The following is a 17,873-nucleotide window of genomic DNA, read 5'->3' on the forward strand; positions in this document are numbered from 1 at the left end:
TGATGCTCACATGCAATGTGTATTTGAAGAGATTTCTGAATGTTCTTCGCACAGCATACACCCCTCCAACCAGACATGCTTTATCTACTAATTTGCTGGATGCAGAGTTCAACAGAGTTCAAGTGAAGGTCAAGCAAATCATAGAGAAAGCAGACTGTATTGCAATCATCTCTGGTGGTTGGTTGAATGTTCGTGAGCAAGGAATAATTAACTACATAATCTTCACCACTCAACCAGTATTCCACGAGAGCACAGACACAAGGGACAACAGACACACCGGTCTCTACATTGCAGATGAGCTGAAGGCAGTCATCAATGACCTTGGACCACAGAAGGTATTTGCACTGGTGACAGACACAATTCTGCGAACATGAAGGCTGCTTGGTCTAAAGTAGTGGAGTCCTACCCTCACATCACAACCATTGGCTGTGCTGCTCTGAAAACAATGGATACACTACAAGAGAGCCAAGGAAATGGTTAGGTATGTGAAGGGTCATCAAGTTACCTCACCAAACAAAGTGAGAAGAATAAGAGCACCACATTGAAGCTGCCCAGCTGTCATCATGTTTGACAGTCTCTTGGAGGGGAAGGATTCTCTCCAATAAATGGCCATATCACAGTCTGCCAATATGGACAACCCCATCAAGAGGATCCTCCTGGATGATGTATTGTGGTAGAGTGGTAAGCAGCCTGAAACCTATAGCAGTAGCCATTGCACGGATTGAGGGAGACAATGCCATCCTGTCTGATGTTCAGACTCTCCTTGCAGATGTATGAAAAGAAATCCCTACTGTCCTGCCCACTTCACTGTTGCCCCAAGCAGAGGAAACTGCAGTTCTGAAATACATCAAAAAGGGTGAAGACTTCTGCCTGAAGCCCATGCACACCACAGCGTACATGTAGGACCCCAAGTATGCTGGCAAGAGCATCCTGTCTGGTGCAGAGATCAACAAGACCTATGGTGTCATCACTACCGTGTCTCGCCAACTTGGCAAGGTTCTTGGCTGTATAGTGAAGTGCACTTCCAAGCAAGGGCTTTGGGATGAAGATGCAATAGCAATATGGCAGTTGTGCCAACATATCTCATCAGCCACCTGGTGGAAGGGACTTTGTGGATCTGAGGCTATTTCCCCTGTTGCCTCCATCATCCTCCAAATCACACCAACATCAGCCGCCTCAGAGCGCAACTGGTCCTTGTTTGGGAACACACACACATACCAAAGCACGCAACAGGCTGACCAATACAAGGGTTGAAAAATTGGTGGCCATCCGGGCAAATTTGAGGCTTTTTGAGCCTGACAACGTGCCGACCTCAACAAGGTTGGAAAGTGACAGTGAAGATGAGGCCCCAGAGTCCGATGGACATTGAGGAGGTCCAGGGAGAAGACATGGAAGCCTGAGAGGAAGACAACCAAAGTTTTAGTTTGTAGACTATCATTTTACAAATGTATGTTGAAAACATTTTTTGGGAGATGCGATGGATCATTGGGGATCATTCAATATGCCCCTTTCTTTTGTTGTTCAGTGAAATCATCCCATGTGAAGAATCAAATCATTTTAAGTTCAATTCGTAACTAAATTGTTTTGTTTTTTAAAATATATTTTGGAAGGATTTAATCATTTGCAATGTCTTATGTCTACGATAAGGTAAAAGGTTCATGTTTCTATCTCCATATGATATGGTAAATAAACTCAGCAAAAAAAGAAACGCACCTTTTTCAGGACCATGTCTTTCCAAGATGATTTGTAAAAATCCAAATAACTTCACAGATCTTCATTGTAAATGGTTTAACTTTTATGGGATAGGGGGCAGCATTTTCACTTTGGATGAATTGCGTGCATTTTCACATTTAAGTGAACTGCCACCTACTCTGTCCAAGATGCTAATATATGCTTATTATTATTACTATTGGATATAAAAAAAACTCTGAAGTTTCTAAAACTGTTTGAATTATGTCTGTGAGTATAACAGAACTTATATGGCAGGCAAACTTCCAAACAGGAAGTGGAAATTCTGGGGCTGGTTGATTTTCAACTCATCGCCTATTCACATCCCAGTAAGATATGGATCTGTTCTCACTTCCTAAGCCTTCCACTAGATGTCAACAGTCAGTAGATTGTGGAATGAAGCCTCTAGTGTGATGTGGGGCCGGATGGCAGCTATTTGAGTCAGTGGTCTGGCAGAATGCCAGTTCCTGGTCAGGCACATTTCTCATGATATCACCATGTGTTCCATTACTCTGTAGACAAAAACGAATGCTCCGGTTGGAACGTTATTGGATATATATGATAACAACATCCTGAAGATTGATTCTCTACTTAATTTGACCAGTTTATTCGACCTGGAATATAACTTTTTGAAGTTTTCGTCCGAGTTCGCCTGGACTGGACATTATCGAACAAAACAACGATTTATTGCGGAACTAGGATTCCTGGCACTGCATTCTGATGAAAGATCATCAAAGGGAATATATTATGATGTAATTTCGTATTTCTGTTGACTCCAACATGGCGGAGAAATGTTGTGTACCTCTGAGCGCAGTCTCAGATTATTGCCTGGTATGCTTTTTCCGTAAAGTTTTTAAAAAATCTGACACAGCGGTTGCATTAAGAACAAGTGTATCTTTAATCATATGTAAAACATGTATCTTTCATCAAAGTTTATGATGAGGATTTCTGTTATATGACATGGCTCTCTGTAATTACTCCGGATATTTTGGAGGCATTTCTGAACATGGCGCCAATGTAAACCGAGATTTGTGGATATAAATATTATAGCTGATTATAGCTGATGACCACAAACTGTGGTTAGCTGAATACTAACGATTTGCCAGTAAAGAAGCTAACTAGCTTCTGAACTAGCTCCTGGCTAGCTCCTGGCTAGCTCCTGGCTAGCTCCTTGGAGGATTACAGACTTGAGGTAAATAATACTTTTTTATAAATATAAATTGGTGAGGCGGGTTGCAGGAGAGTGTTTTGAAGATGAGTTGATGGAAAATTTAAGAAAAAAAATGTATGTGAAAAAAGTTGTAAATATATATACGGGACACGACAAGACGAGGACAAAAGACGTCTGAACTGCTATGCCATCTTGGAAATATTTGGACCAGTCCCTGACAAATGCCAACCCATACATCAAAATGTAACTATGAAGCGCTACCTTGTAACCTCCTACATTTTCTTTTTGTGTCTCTGAAGACAAAGCTTGGGGAATACCCATCAAAAAAAACAAATATAAATCAGGCCAGGTTTAGCGGGCTTCACGTAAAGGGCTGTAACGTTAGCGTTACCATAGAGTTGAATGTTCTTAGCACTTAACGCATTTGAGCATAGCATCCATGATTTGTCACGACGACCATCTATGACACTTCAAAACAGTATATGGTCAGTGTGCATTTTTTGCACTTTATTTAGCTCTCTACTCTGAACTCACCATAAAATCATTAACAGTTAGTTCACTCTCCTCTCCGACTGGTGTAGTTGTGTTGAATTATAGTGTCCAGTCTTGCTGTAGCACGCCAAGGCAAGATGGGTTAGCCATATAAAGAGTGCCCTATTCATTTTTGCAGTGTAAAGAGGCGGATGTAGATTAAAATCTCTTATTTCCGAAATGTCCACACATATGTGAATCGTTTAATTAAATCAAGTGTTCAGCATTATGTGCGATATGGTTTACATGAGAAGCTCCTGTGTAGTTTGAGTAGTTATTTTTATTTTGTTTTTCTATATACCGTAATTTCCGGACTATAAGCCGCTACTTTATTCCCACACTTTGAACCTCGCGGTTTATACAATGACGCGGCTAATTTATGGATTTTTCCCGCTTTCACAAGATTCATGCCGCCAAAAAACTGAGCACCGTCACATAATGTGACGTAAATCGAGCGCGCTCAAACTTCCCATTATTCTGATTACGGTAGTAATTTTGTCACCCTCATCATGGCAAAGACACTGAGAAATGCATATGATGCAGCTTTCAAGTTGAAGGCGATCGATCTGGCTGTTGGAAAAGGAAATAGAGCTGCTGCATGGGAGCTTGGCCTTAATGAGTCGATGATAAGACGTTGGAAACAGCAGCGTGAGGAACTGACTCAGTGCAAAAATACAACAAAAGCTTTCAGAGGGAAGAAAAGCAGATGGCCCAAAGTATTTGCAACCACTCGATATCAGTGTAAATCGTGCATTTAAGGTGTCGCTCCTTGTTCAGTGGGAGGCTTGGATGACAAGTGGGGAGAAATCCTTCACTAAAACGGGCCGCAGGCGAAGAGCATCTTATGGTCAAGTCTGCCAGTGGGTCCTGACAGCGTGGAGCATTGTCAAAAAATCCACTATCATCAACAGGTTTCGAAAGGCTGGACTGCTGCGTGTTGAAGGGGCAGCATGAGCTCAGCGGGGTATTTGCCTCCGGATGAAAGTGATGAGAGCGACAATGAAAACGATCCAACATCGGATGAAGCAATTCTGAGGCTATTCAACTCCAACACCGAAGGAGATGACTTCAGTGGTTTCAGTGCACAGGAGGAAGAAGATAGTGACCAATGACTTTCTTGGTAGGCTACTGTTTTAATTTTTGTTACAAGCCGTGTTTCGTTAAAGCCTATTTAATTTTGTTACAACGCCGTGTTTCGTTTAAAGGCTGTGTAAAGTTAATTTGTTTCAATGTACCGGTAGGCACCTGTGGCTTAGACATGTACAAAATACATATTTATTTTATAATTCAGTGGGTGCGGTTTATATTCAGGTGCGCTTAATAGTCCAGCAATTACGGTACACTATGGTATGTATGGTGTGCTAATAGTTGCATACACATGAAGCAGAAATTAGGCTTTGGCCACACCGTCTGCAATAAAGCACAAAACAGATGTTCTTTTTTTTTTTACCTATAGGCAAGCTATTAACCATCGCACAAAATTCAAACGTTGTCCATGTGAGAGATTTCACAATTGAATTGCAGTTAGAATATGTTATGGTATCAATGAGCGATCCAATTGAATGATGACAGTAGTCAGCACTATTGTCAGCTGGTCCCCACCACTTAGGCTGGTGGTGACAAAGAAAACTCAGACAAGTATAGCTGGTTATAAAACAGAGGGACATTCTAGTGTGCTGTTTTGTCACATAATAAACAACCTCAGCTGCATAAAATGGCCTCAACACCAGGATCACATGAAACACTATTTAAAATGTTCTACAAGGGAGGAGTTAGTAGGAAGATTTTCTGGTTCGAGCCTGCCAGACAAAATAGGTGAATGGAAGTTGTGACCTGAAAGTGACGCTTCCTTCTTCTCAGTGGTTTTCAGGCCCAGAGTGAAGGTCCTCTTTTCAAGGCTGGCTGGCTGGCTACATGACTCAGTCGAGAGGCCTAGGAAAGGAGCAGCAGCATGCTGGTGTTTTAAAAAGACTGGGAGCTGGAATGAACCGGAATGCTTCTCCAAGCCCGGCCCAGCCCTCTTTCGCTCTTTCCCTCTATCCACATCTGCTGCTCTGAAATAAACCCCTGTGGCTCAGTGAGAGCAGAGGCCCCTTTCCAAGCCTACGCTCTCCTCCCTCCCACCCTCCCAGCAGGGACCGACTCCAAGAACATTATCAAAACACTAAAAAAAGAGGGTCAGAGGGAAAAAAGCTGAAGCACTGGAGGAAAGGAAGAAAGAGGGGGATCTGCCAGATCCCTCAGTGGCAGGCAATAAATCACACTCTGAAGCAACAAGACTCTAACCAGCCCAGAGCCCTCCTCAGCCCCTTAGCCTCCCCAGGCCTTAGTCTCCACACTTCCCAGCCCCTCTCCTTTATCGCCAGCCAGTCTGCAGCCCTGATCACTCAGCTCACCAATCCCATTCCCCAGCCCCTTCCCTCCCACACTTCTCCCTCCCAGCCTTAAGCACTCTCTCCCCCTTCCCGTGACACAGAGACTTTTCTTTTCCTGGTGCTACATTCACACTTGCTCTGGGCTCAGCGCTGCCACTCAACCACAGTCATGCCCATTCACCACATGCCCCCTTCACATATGGCTCCTCGCTCACCCTGCAAGCCCCAGCTAAAGAATTTCACAATAGCACCACAAAGGACAGGAAATGGAAACCAGGTCACCAGAGCCTCTTGTATAGGTGAGCTGACAGATCTACGCAATGTCAGAGAGCCTGAATATACGTCACAGCATCTTTAAAGATGCATGTCTTTCTACTTACAAAGTCTTGTAGCCTCGAGTGGCCATATAGAATTGTGTCGGTGTTGCCTGAAACAGCCCGGGTTGTTTCGGTTTAACTTTATTTTTATTTTTAAACATGAAACAAAAAAATGACATTTCAAAGGTGTCAAACATGATATGTGATGTGTGATATGCAATCGCGTTGACTTGAGGCTTTTCCACAACACGAAGATGGCTCTCGTCATCTTTTGTTAGCGGAATATCAACAAAAAAACTGATTACAGAAGGTCAGAATGGCAGATTTTCTTAGCCAGGCCAAAATAATCTCCCCAAAAATATACCCAATGCAAACAGATAGGCTTCCAGTTCAGATCTGGCCCATTTATTTCACATGGATTAGTTAGTAGAAAATAGCATGACGGTAAAAAAATATATATATTGTGCCTACAGCAAAATGAATTTTTTTCTTGATGCTGGCCAGGAGGAGTTTCAAAGAGGAGTGGTCCAGCAGTCCAACCACTGGGCTGGTACCAGGTGCTGCACAGCACCACAATGCACTGGACCGGAGCCAAGCCCCATTGTCCTCCAGCCCTGGTTAGCATTCAGTGGGGCTATGTGAGCACTGCCACTTGTTATCAAAGATGTCATTGTAGTCCCACCATGCGAGTCCCCTTTCTCAGCTAGTGTTTGAAGCTGGGATCGAAAGAAAAAGGAAAAAATGTCAACTGACTTGCTTGGGCTTAATGTAAAGAAATAAACTGTCAAGGAAATGGCTCACTTGCAAACGTTGGCGCGTAGGCTACACCAATCTGACATTTAGTAAACATTGTAGTAAACCGTTTAGCAATCATCACTTCCTAACAAATCATCATTGGAAACCTCACAGGATGCAATCGTTCCATTCAGCGTGACCAAAAAGCATACAGCCAGGTAAGCAACATAAAAAAAACAAGCAAAATATAAATTTACCCATTCTCTATGATGAAAGAAGAGGGACAAAAAACACAACATGATTGTGACAATTGTGTGGACCCTTCATTTTGTAAATGTTACGTTCTCTGCAATTAATGAGACTTGAAAACACCTCTGCTTTTTTCAAACTCCAAGGCAACAGGTTTCCACAGGCCCCAATTGAAGGATGGATACGTAGAGATCTGTGACGCACATCTGCTAACCAGGTTAGCAATAAACTGGGCAGTAGTTTGAATGTCCAATCATCTAAGAAGATGTCATGACGTTGGCCTGGGGTAGGTTTATGACAGTCATAAATACCTCTTCCCCCTCTTTCCTCTCTCTACCCTACTGATACATTTGCAAAACCCTTGGTTAACAGAGATTCTGGGAACATCAGAAAGTGGGGGGAAATTAACTATATTCTGGTAATCCGACAAATTGAACATATGCGGTGGTACTTAATGACGTCAGTTCGGGTGTCATCTGAGACATTCTCATCAATGATAAGATGACAAACTCTACAGTGGAAAGTCTACACATCAGAGTTATCGGATTCACATGGAATTGTTGTTCAATTTAAATGTTTGAATATGAAATTATTCGTGATGGGATGAAATGTGATTTTAGCTTCCAAAATGTGAGATTTGGGTTTTCATAAGGTAGGGCTCTGCTCAAATCAGTGGCCTGCCCCTGTGAAGGGACTTGGGCTATAAAACTTTTCAAACACGCCCTCCTCTCCCTTCCTATATAAAGCCTTGACGACAATATAACCTCCTGTTCCGAGGACGACGGTCCGATGTCAGAATGGTTCAGATAATAACTACAGAACGAAGCAAACATCAGCGTGAGCTTTGGTTGCGAATGGTATGAACTTTGAACTCTTATTCACTACAGAAGTGATACCTCCTAGCCGTTGAGTTAGCAACAGCAGCTGCAAACGAGGGTTAGGAAGGAACAGACAGAGTATCTTGTCTACCACACAACGGCGTTACTACAACGTATCCAATTTACCAGAAGAGACATCCTTCAAAGGACTAGGACTACCACCAACCTACCAAAGCGCAGCTCAGAGTAAATATTTATTGCATTTTCCTTTTCCAAAAGGGCGGTAATTTAGAATGCATAAGATACTGTTTTTACGATAGCACAGCTTCGCACTTTGTTCCTCAGTCTTCCTGCTCTTTCACTCAAACCCAGCCCCTTTTCTTTCGTGTAACCAGCTGTCATATGTGTTCCGCCCGTTAGGGACGTTATCCTTTATGACGCCATTTGTAATCAAGTTATGATTTAAATATGTGTGTGTAATTCTGTGTGATTAGTTAGGTATTTTGTAAATAAATAATTAAACCCAATTTTGAATTGCTGATTCAACTTGTTATCCAGGGTTCGTGCAGATAACCAAGAATTTACAACTTTCAGATAAGACCGAATTAAGATGACGTTTAATATCGACTGCTATTAATGTAAAATATTACTGTCTTTAAGAGTTTATTCGGAAGATAACAGCTCTATAAATATTATTTTGTGGTGCCAGACTCTCTAGTTAATTACATTTACATGATTAGCTCAATCATGTCATATTAATTAGGGATAAATTATTTTATAGAATAGCATGTCATATCACTTAATCCGGCATAGCTAAAGACACGACAAAGAGATAGGATAATACTAGACAAGAGAGAGAATTGGCTAATACTTTGTAGATAGCCAAATGAATTGCTTCAACAAATGCATCCAACACAACATAAAGATAACATAAATCAGGCATTGTTTGCTTTGGTCGCTTACATAGATGTTTTTGGGGATCTATTTTATGTAGGGAGAGAACAAACCTAATAAAAGGTTAGGCATTGGAATCCATAACTTTTTATCTTATATGATTTCAATATGAGGCGTCTACAATCTTGTGTGTCCTAGCCACAACCATTTGCAACACAATACTACCCTGGAGCAGAGAGTGTAAATGGAACCATGAAGTGAGCCCAATGGGTTGAATTACTACTGTGGTTTGACCAAATGGCTTCCACACACAGATTCTCAAATGGTGAAGGAACTAAGTTTGAAATGTGACAAATACAGTAATGCACAAGGTCCATCCAACACAGATGGGAGGTTCTGTGAATAAAATGCAATGTTATAACATCAGGGTAGAGTATTTCAAGTACTTTCAAAAAGAAGCATACCACTGAGGGACGATTGAAATGTAAGGGGTAGGGTATTTGCAAAGCAGCCGACCATCTGGATTTGCTTTGTGGGTTTAAAAGTATTTTCGATTAAATCCAACAAAGGAGTTTGTGAGGGCTATCTAAAACTCAGTGGTAATGTTAACAAGAGGTTAGTCTATGTGAAGGATGAACCATCCCACCACCTCTACAGCAAGGTTACATGTTAGCTTGGCTGCCTGCAAACCTATCGTGGATTAGCCTTTGGTTGGGCATTTTGTTTCAGCAACTGATTGTTAAAAGTTTGGCTTAATTGCGTAGGGGCCGATTCAATCAAAACCTTCAATGGGGTTCGTAGGGCATGTAAAAACAAACAAAAAGAGCTGGGATGATAACCGAAAATGATAACCGAAAATTGACAGACCAAATGAATACTTTTCTAATACAGTGCCTTGCGAAACTATTCAGCCCCCTTGAACTTTGCGACATTTCAGGCTTCAAACATAAAGGTATAAAACTATTTTTTTGTGAAGAATCAACAACAAGTGGGACACAATCATGAAGTGGAACGACATTTATTGGATATATCAAACTTTAACAAATCAAAAACTGAAAAATTGGGCGTGCAAAATTATTCAGCCCCTTTACTTTCAGTGCAGCAAACTCTCTCCAGAAGTTCAGTGAGGATCTCTGAATGATCCAATGTTGACCTAAATGACTAATGATGATAAATACAATCCACCTTTGTGTAATCAAGTCTCCGTATAAATGCACCTGCACTGTGATAGTCTCAGAGGTCCGTTAAAAGCGCAGAGAGCATCATGAAGAACAAGGAGCACACCAGGCAGGTCCGAGATACTGTTGTGAAGAAGTTTAAAGCCGGATTTGGATACAAAAAGATTTCCCAAGCTTTAAACATCCCAAGGAGCACTGTGCAAGCGATAATATTGAAATGGAAGGAGTATCAGACCACTGCAAATCTACCAAGACCTGGCCGTCCCTCTAAACTTTCAGCTCATACAAGGAGAAGACTGATCAGAGATGCAGCCAAGAGGCCCATGATCACTCTGGATGAACTGCAGAGATCTACAGCTGAGGTGGTGATCCTGGACAACACCCTGTCGTTCTCAACTAACATCAAGGCAGTGGCCCGTTCCTGTAGGTTCATGCTCTACAACATCCGCAGAGTACGACCCTGCCTCACACAGGAAGCGGCGCAGGTCCTAATCCAGGCACTCGTCATCTCCCGTCTGGATTACTGCAACTCGCTGTTGGCTGGGCTCCCTGCCTGTGCCATTAAACCCCTACAACTCATCCAGAACGCCGCAGCCCGTCTGGTGTTCAACCTTCCCAAGTTCTCTCACGTCACCCCGCTCCTCCGCTCTCTCCACTGGCTTCCAGTTGAAGCTCGCATCCGCTACAAGACCATGGTGCTTGCCTACGGAGCTGTGAGGGGAACGGCACCTCAGTACCTCCAGGCTCTGATCAGGCCCTACACCCAAACAAGGGCACTGCGTTCATCCACCTCTGGCCTGCTCGCCTCCCTACCACTGAGGAAGTACAGTTCCCGCTCAGCCCAGTCAAAACTGTTCGCTGCTCTGGCCCCCAATGGTGGAACAAACTCCTCACGACGCCAGGACAGCGGAGTCAATCACCACCTTCCGGAGACACCTGAAACCCCACCTCTTTAAGGAATACCTAGGATAGGATAAAGTAATCCCTCTCACCCCCCTTAAAAGATTTAGATGCACTACTGTTCCACTGGATGTCATAAGGTGAATGCACCAATTTGTAAGTCGCTCTGGATAAGAGCGTCTGCTAAATGACTTAAATGTAAATGTAAGGTGGGAGACTCTGTCCATAGGACAACAATCAGTCGTATATTGCACAAATCTGGCCTTTATGGAAGAGTGGCAAGAAGAAAGCCATTTCTTAAAGATATCCATAAAAAGTGTCGTTTAAAGTTTGCCACAAGCCACCTGGGAGACACACCAAACATGTGGAAGAAGGTGCTCTGGTCAGATGAAACCAAAATTGAACTTTTTGGCAACAATGCAAAACGTTATGTTTGGCGTAAAAGCAACACAGCTCATCACCCTGAACACACCATCCCCACTGTCAAACATGGTGGTGGCAGCATCATGGTTTGGGCCTGCTTTTCTTCAGCAGGGACATGGGAAGATGGACCATTTACATTTAAAATTTGATGGGAAGATGGATGAAGCTTTACAAATCTAGGTCATTACTTTATCCTACCAATCTGGAAGAAAAGGGAGTTTGATGGAGTCTGCAAAAGACCTGAGACTGGGACGGAGATTTGTCTTCCAACAAGACAATGATCCAAAACATAAAGCAAAATCTACAATGGAATGGTTCAAAAATAAACATATCCAGGTGTTAGAATGGCCAAGTCAAAGTCCAGACCTGAATCCAATCGAGAATCTGTGGAAAGAACTGAAAACTGCTGTTCACAAATGCACTCCATCCAACCTCACTGAGCTCGAGCTGTTTTGCAAGGAGGAATGGGAAAAAATTTCAGTCTCTCGATGTGCAAAACTGATAGAGACATACCCCAAGCGACTTACAGCTGTAATCGCAGCAAAAGGTGGCGCTACAAAGTATTAACTTAAGGGGGCTGAATAATTTTGCAAGCCCAATTTTTCAGTTTTTGATTTGTTAAAAAAGTTTGAAATATCCAATAAATTTCGTTCCACTTCATGATTGTGTCCCACTTGTTGTTGATTCTTCACAAAAAAATACAGTTTTATATCTTTATGTTTGAAGCCTGAAATGTGGCAAAAGGTCGCAAAGTTCAAGGGGGCCGAATACTTTCGCAAGGCACTGTATGTTTTTGTTAATTGGACAATTGATAGATAAAACAACATTCAAAGTAGTAGTAAGGCAAAACATAAAAAAATACTATGGTGAACATTAATGTACCAATTTATCATTCAATTTATCGTTAGTGATAATTCAGTAAATTTATCATAATATGGATTTGTGTCTATATCACCCAGCTCAACATTTTACCCATGCAGTGTGAAATGTTCGAATTGTTTCTGTTGAGTGTTTTTGTTTACAATGTGAACATTGTTTTGTACTGTACAAATCACAACTGCATCCCAATACCAGGTCCCAGAAACCTTGTATTGGGGGTCAGCTGAAGAAGGCTCAGACTGTTTATCACTCACCTAGTTCATCACCAGAGTCAGCCTTGGAGGAGCCCGGGGCCACGGGTAAGGGTCTGGGGGGTCTCGGCTTGGGAGTGGGAGGAGAGATCCTCTTCTTCCCAATGAACTCCACATATGTCCCTGGAAAGTCTCCCTTTTCCTGAGTGGTTTCATTAAAGCCAGGCAGCCAACCAATGTCCTCTGGCCTTTCCTCAAGGCCGTCACTGTACCCTAGGGCTACCAGGGTCCCTTTGGTCACTGTTAAGATGTCCCCCACATGGAGGTCAATGTCCTCCTCTCGCTCCTTCTTGTAATCATAAAGTGCCCTGTACTGATATCCTTCTGCGGCCATCGTAGAGACTTTTCACGGGTGTTTTTGGTTGTTGTTGGTATATATATATATATATGTATATTATTTTGAATGAACACTGCTGTGAATAACTTGTTCGGGCAGGTTAGAGTTCCAATTAGTTACTCCTCAGGTTTTCCAAGAATATATTAATGGAGCAAACAAAAAAAACTAAACACAACACTTAATGAACATTCTAGCCCTCAATAGTTCTTTGGGTGATTATTGTGTTTTAACTTGTCTTCAGGTCATTCTCAAGCTTGGTTATCCACTGCACCCCTGTGGTGCCTCCGGCAGTGTTTCCATATTTGTCCCCTGCAGCAGTGGCCTTGAAAAGGTACAACCAACCTGCAATACAGAACAGAAGAAGCCATTTGCAAAACATTGCATAAGACTTATGATCACAAACATTTTAAAATCAGTGATGGCTACATGTACAAGGTACCCGTGAAATAGGGACAGTTCTAAATTGGTGGGGGGGGGGGGTCCTAACCTTTTTTTGTTGTGATCTTGGGAGGGTTGAGATATACAGTGGCGCAAAAAAGTATTTAGTCAGCCACCAATTGTGCAAGTTCTCCTACTTAAAAAGATGAGGCCTGTAATTTTCATCATAGGTACACTTCAACTATGACAGACAAAATGAGAAAAAAAAATCCAGAAAATCACATTGTAGGATTTATGAATTTATTTGCAAATTATGGTGGAAAATAATGTTTATCGCAATATAAAGAAAGAGCATACTAAAATCTCAAAATCCACATCTGCCTTACCTTTATATTTTTTTATGTCCTCCAGATTTGAGAAGATAGATAACTAGCTCAACATTGAGTCAGTTTTCCTTAATTCTCGCACAACACCCAGACAAGCTGACAAAAATATATATTTTCATCCCCTCTTCTTACAGCCTCCAATGATTTAGTCGCCCTGATCTTGGCAATCCTACAAGGGTAAAAACTCTTTGGACCAAGTAACTCTTTCTACACAAGTAACATATTTTACTATTAGTCAAAAGATGCAGTTTTGATTGGACACCCTACATATTGTGGCTTTTTCACTAGTGCCAATGAGTAGTTCTGCTGAATAAACCCAAAACTCAAACAAGCAGTTGTTGAAAAGCACTAATTAAAACCTTTTTAGGTTAACATAATTTATGAGATGGAATGCTAACATAGATAAATAAAAAAGTGCATTCATATATATTTGCTTATGCTGTTCATCCATGTTGAATGCCAATGAAATACTGTAGTGTTTAATGCAGTGGTTCCCAAACTGTTGAAATAGTAGACTGCACAGGGTGCAATTTCGAAATTGGGTAATGCATCAGCAGTTTTGCTTGTCATGTCAGTCATTGCAGAACTTAAGAGAGCTAATTATTACTAATGTTAGTCCACACTACAACAACAAAATACTTAAACACGTAATATTGTCCTTGAAACATTTCAAATTTAAATACTCTAGAATTCCATTCATTCCTATGGAGGACTGGTTTGTGCAACAATTGCCCATTACTCATTTCCAAATTCTTCAAGCTCTGTCAAATTGGTTGATCATTCCTAGACTACCATTTTCAGGTCTTGTCATAGAATGTCAAGTAAATTTAAGTCAAAACTGTAACGCGACCACTTGGGCACATTCACTGTCTTCTTGGCTAGCAACTCCAGTGTAGATTTGGCCTTCTTTTAGGTTACTGTCCGCTGAAAGGTGAATTCATCTCCCAGTGCCTGATGGAGAGCAGACAACCAGGTTTGACTCTTTATTTATTTAACTAGGCAAGTCAGTTAACACCTGTGGCAGTATTTTCTAGGGGCAGTATTTTCATTTTTGGGAAAAAACATTCCCCTTTTTAAACGGGATATTTTGTCAGCACAAGATGCTAGAATATGCATATAATTGACAGCTTTGGATATAAAACACTAACGTTTCCAAAACTGTAAAGATATTGTCTGTGAGTATAACAGAACTGATGTTGCAGGCGAAAGCCGGAGAAAAATCCAATCCGGAAGTGCCCCATATTTTGAAAGCGCTGCGTTCCAATGAGTCCCTATTGAGCTGTGAATGTGCTATCCAACCAGCTTACGCTTTCTACGTATTCCCCAAGGTGTCTACAGCATTGTGATGTAGTTTTACGCATTTATGTTGAAGAATAGCCGTAGGCGGCTACATTACGTAAGTGGTCACCTGATGGCTGCCGTAAAATACAGAGGTAGCCATTACTCCAATCTGTCCTACTGAAAAACAAATTGTCCCGACACAGGTGGACTCCAATAAAGTTGTAGAAACAATTTCAAGTCTCAAAGCAAAAGGGTCTGAATATTTATATAAATAAGGTATATGTTAATTGATATACATTTGCAAAAATGTCTAAACTTTTTTGTTTGTAATTATGCGGTATTGTGTGTAGATTGATGAAGAAAATATATTATTTAAATACATTTTAGAATAAGGCTGTAACGTAATGTGGAAAAAGGGAAGTGGTTTGAATACTTTCCAAATGCACTGCATGTGTGTTTGTGTTGTGTCGTTAATCGTGTGTGTGTGTGTGTGTGTGTGTGTGTGTGTGTGTGTGTGTGTGTGTGTGTGTCTATGCAGGTTATATGAATGTGTGTGGGTTGCCTGTGCATAGCTCGATTCCGTTTCTTTTTTTATACTGAAAAACCCCAGTCCTTAACGACAACATGATGCAGCCACCATTATGCTTGAAAATATGGAGAGTGGTACTCAATAATGTGTTGTATTTGCCCAAAACATAACAATTTGTATTCAGGACAAAAAGCCACATTTTTTTGCAGTATTACATTTGTAACTTATTGCAAACAGGATGCATGATTTGGAATATTTTATTCTGGACAAGCTTCCTTCTTTTAACTGTCAATTAGGTTAGTATTGTGGAGTAACTACAGTTGTTGATCCATCCTCAGTTCTCTCCCATCACAGTCTTTCAACTCTAACCGTTTCAAAGCCACCATTGGCCTCATGTGGTTTCCTTCCTCTCTGGCAACTGAGTTAGGAATGATGCCTGTATTTTAGTTGTGACTGGGTGTATTGATACACCATCCAAAGTGTAATTAATAACTCCACCATGCTCAAAGGGATAAACAACATCTGCTTCTTTTATTTTTACCCATCTACCAATAGGTGCCCTTTGTGAGGCATTGGAAAACCTCCCTGGTCTTTGTGGTTGAATCTGTGTTTGAAATTCTGCCTGACCGAGGGACCTTACAGATCATTTGTATGTTGGGGTACAGAGATGAGGTTGTCATTCAAAAATCATGTTTAACACTTGCACACTGAGTGAGTCCATGCAACTTAATAAGGCATGTTTTACTCCTCAACTTATTTAGGCTTGCCATAACAAAGGGGTTGAATACTTATTGACGCAATACATAAAATATATATACATATTAATTTTTTTAAAATTCATTTGTAAAAAATAAAAAAAATAAAAGAACATAATTCCACTGACATTATGGGATATTGTGTGTGTAGGCTAGTGACACAAATCTCAATTTAATCCATTTGCAATTCAGGCTGTAACACTACAACATTTGGAAATAGTCAAGTGGTGTGAATACTTTCTGAAGGCACTGTATATTAGTGCTTTTAACTTGTTTGGCTGATCCCTCCTTGTGACCCTGTTGGATTCATGTCCAACCGTGTCACAGGAGTGATCAGCCAATTGTGAAAAATGTACTACTTCAATTTGCCCATGCTGTCAGACGCTATAATGACACAGCTACAAAGATGAGTCCTCTATCCATCTCTATAGTATACAGTAACCTCTCCCATCTTCTAGAATGATAATGTTTTTGTTGATGTTTTGTGTCTTCTCACTTTTGTTTATTTCACTTGCTTTGGTCATGTAAATATAAAGTCCCTCTGAATTGAATAGCTACAGTGGGTAACTAACGTCAACTAGTGGCTTGGTAGTTTACCAGAGAAAATTGGCTTTAGGTTGAACTCAAATTACGCCTAAAATGTTGACAGCTAGTTAATTGGTAACTAAATTAACATTTACTAGGCTGAAAAGCTTTCACTCAAGTCTAACTTTGTCATGCTTGATAATGACTTTTAAGTTTGGCATGAATAACAACATTTCATTGAATTATCAACATACTGAGGACGATCAATCGAAGTCCAGCAGTGCAGTGGTCGGCTTATCCCGGTCGTCGCGAGCAAGTAAAAATGGGTAATAAATTCCGTTGTAATCAAACGTGTACTACTTTATTTAATAAGCAATATGTCGTTATATGGCATGACAATAAATTCGACGTCTTTAACAACAAGTAAAGATATGAGATAGCCAGTATGCTAACGTGGCATTTAATGCTAACTAGCTACTGTGCTAACGTGTTAGCCTAGCTAACTAGCTACTGTACATACATACTAAAAGCGCACAACTCACTTGCATGAAGGGGGCCCAGGTTGAATAGAATGAATCCTCCTCCCTTTCCGTGTGGACACACTTTTCCACTCCGATATCAAACATAGAACGTTAGCCACACAAAGACAACGCCAAAAGCCTCTGAGAGTAGCTATAACGTTTTCGAACAAATTAGTCCAGGACTTAAAAAGTGGGTTTTAATCTTATTTGCTACGCTCGTACTCTGTCAACAGACAGGACGACTCCGCTCGAGCGAATACATTGGTTTAAGTTTCAACGAGGGGCATGGCAGTGGACTGGCGGGGTCACTCGTTCACTGGTACGTCAATCCAAATACGTCATCATAAGAGCAGCTATACCCTGCCCTCTCCGGGTAGCATGTCAAGAGCTTGGAGTGTGATTGGTTATTGAGACTACACTCGAGCAGCACACGAATTAAACACGCATAAAATAATTACGTAACGTCCACATGCGAGCAGGTTAAAATTTCTGCTATCGTGTAGCCTATAGGCCCATGACACTATAGAAACAAATTAATAAAAATAGCTGGTAATGTTTCTTTTCAGGTTATTTGGCTTTATGAGTTTTAAAAGCTTACAAAGTGAGGATTCGTTTTCACATAGGCTGTTTTTATACATGCAACCCAATTCTGACCTATTATCCACTAATTGGTATTTTGACCATTCATACCAGATATTGTCACATCAGATCT

The 17,873-nt window shown here is 41.2% G+C and overlaps 1 protein-coding gene across 2 annotated transcripts in view; it reads right to left on the reverse strand.

Moving 5' to 3' along the window:
• pik3r1 (phosphoinositide-3-kinase, regulatory subunit 1 (alpha)) overlaps positions 1–17,427 on the reverse strand; it is a 45,185-nt gene extending 27,758 nt beyond the window's left edge. For both annotated transcript variants that reach the window (XM_029650518.2, XM_029650512.2), the window contains exons 1-2: positions 17,183–17,427; positions 12,453–13,128 (exon numbers count right to left, since the gene is read on the reverse strand). In XM_029650518.2, the coding sequence (XP_029506378.1) occupies positions 12,453–12,783 (331 nt within the window). In that variant the 5' untranslated portion in view covers positions 12,784–13,128; positions 17,183–17,427. The remainder of the gene's footprint in view (positions 1–12,452; positions 13,129–17,182) is intronic.
• Between the last annotated feature and the right edge of the window lie 446 nt (positions 17,428–17,873).

Source organism: Oncorhynchus nerka, linkage group LG4 (assembly GCF_034236695.1).
Source record: "Oncorhynchus nerka isolate Pitt River linkage group LG4, Oner_Uvic_2.0, whole genome shotgun sequence".
NCBI lineage: Eukaryota > Metazoa > Chordata > Actinopteri > Salmoniformes > Salmonidae > Oncorhynchus > Oncorhynchus nerka.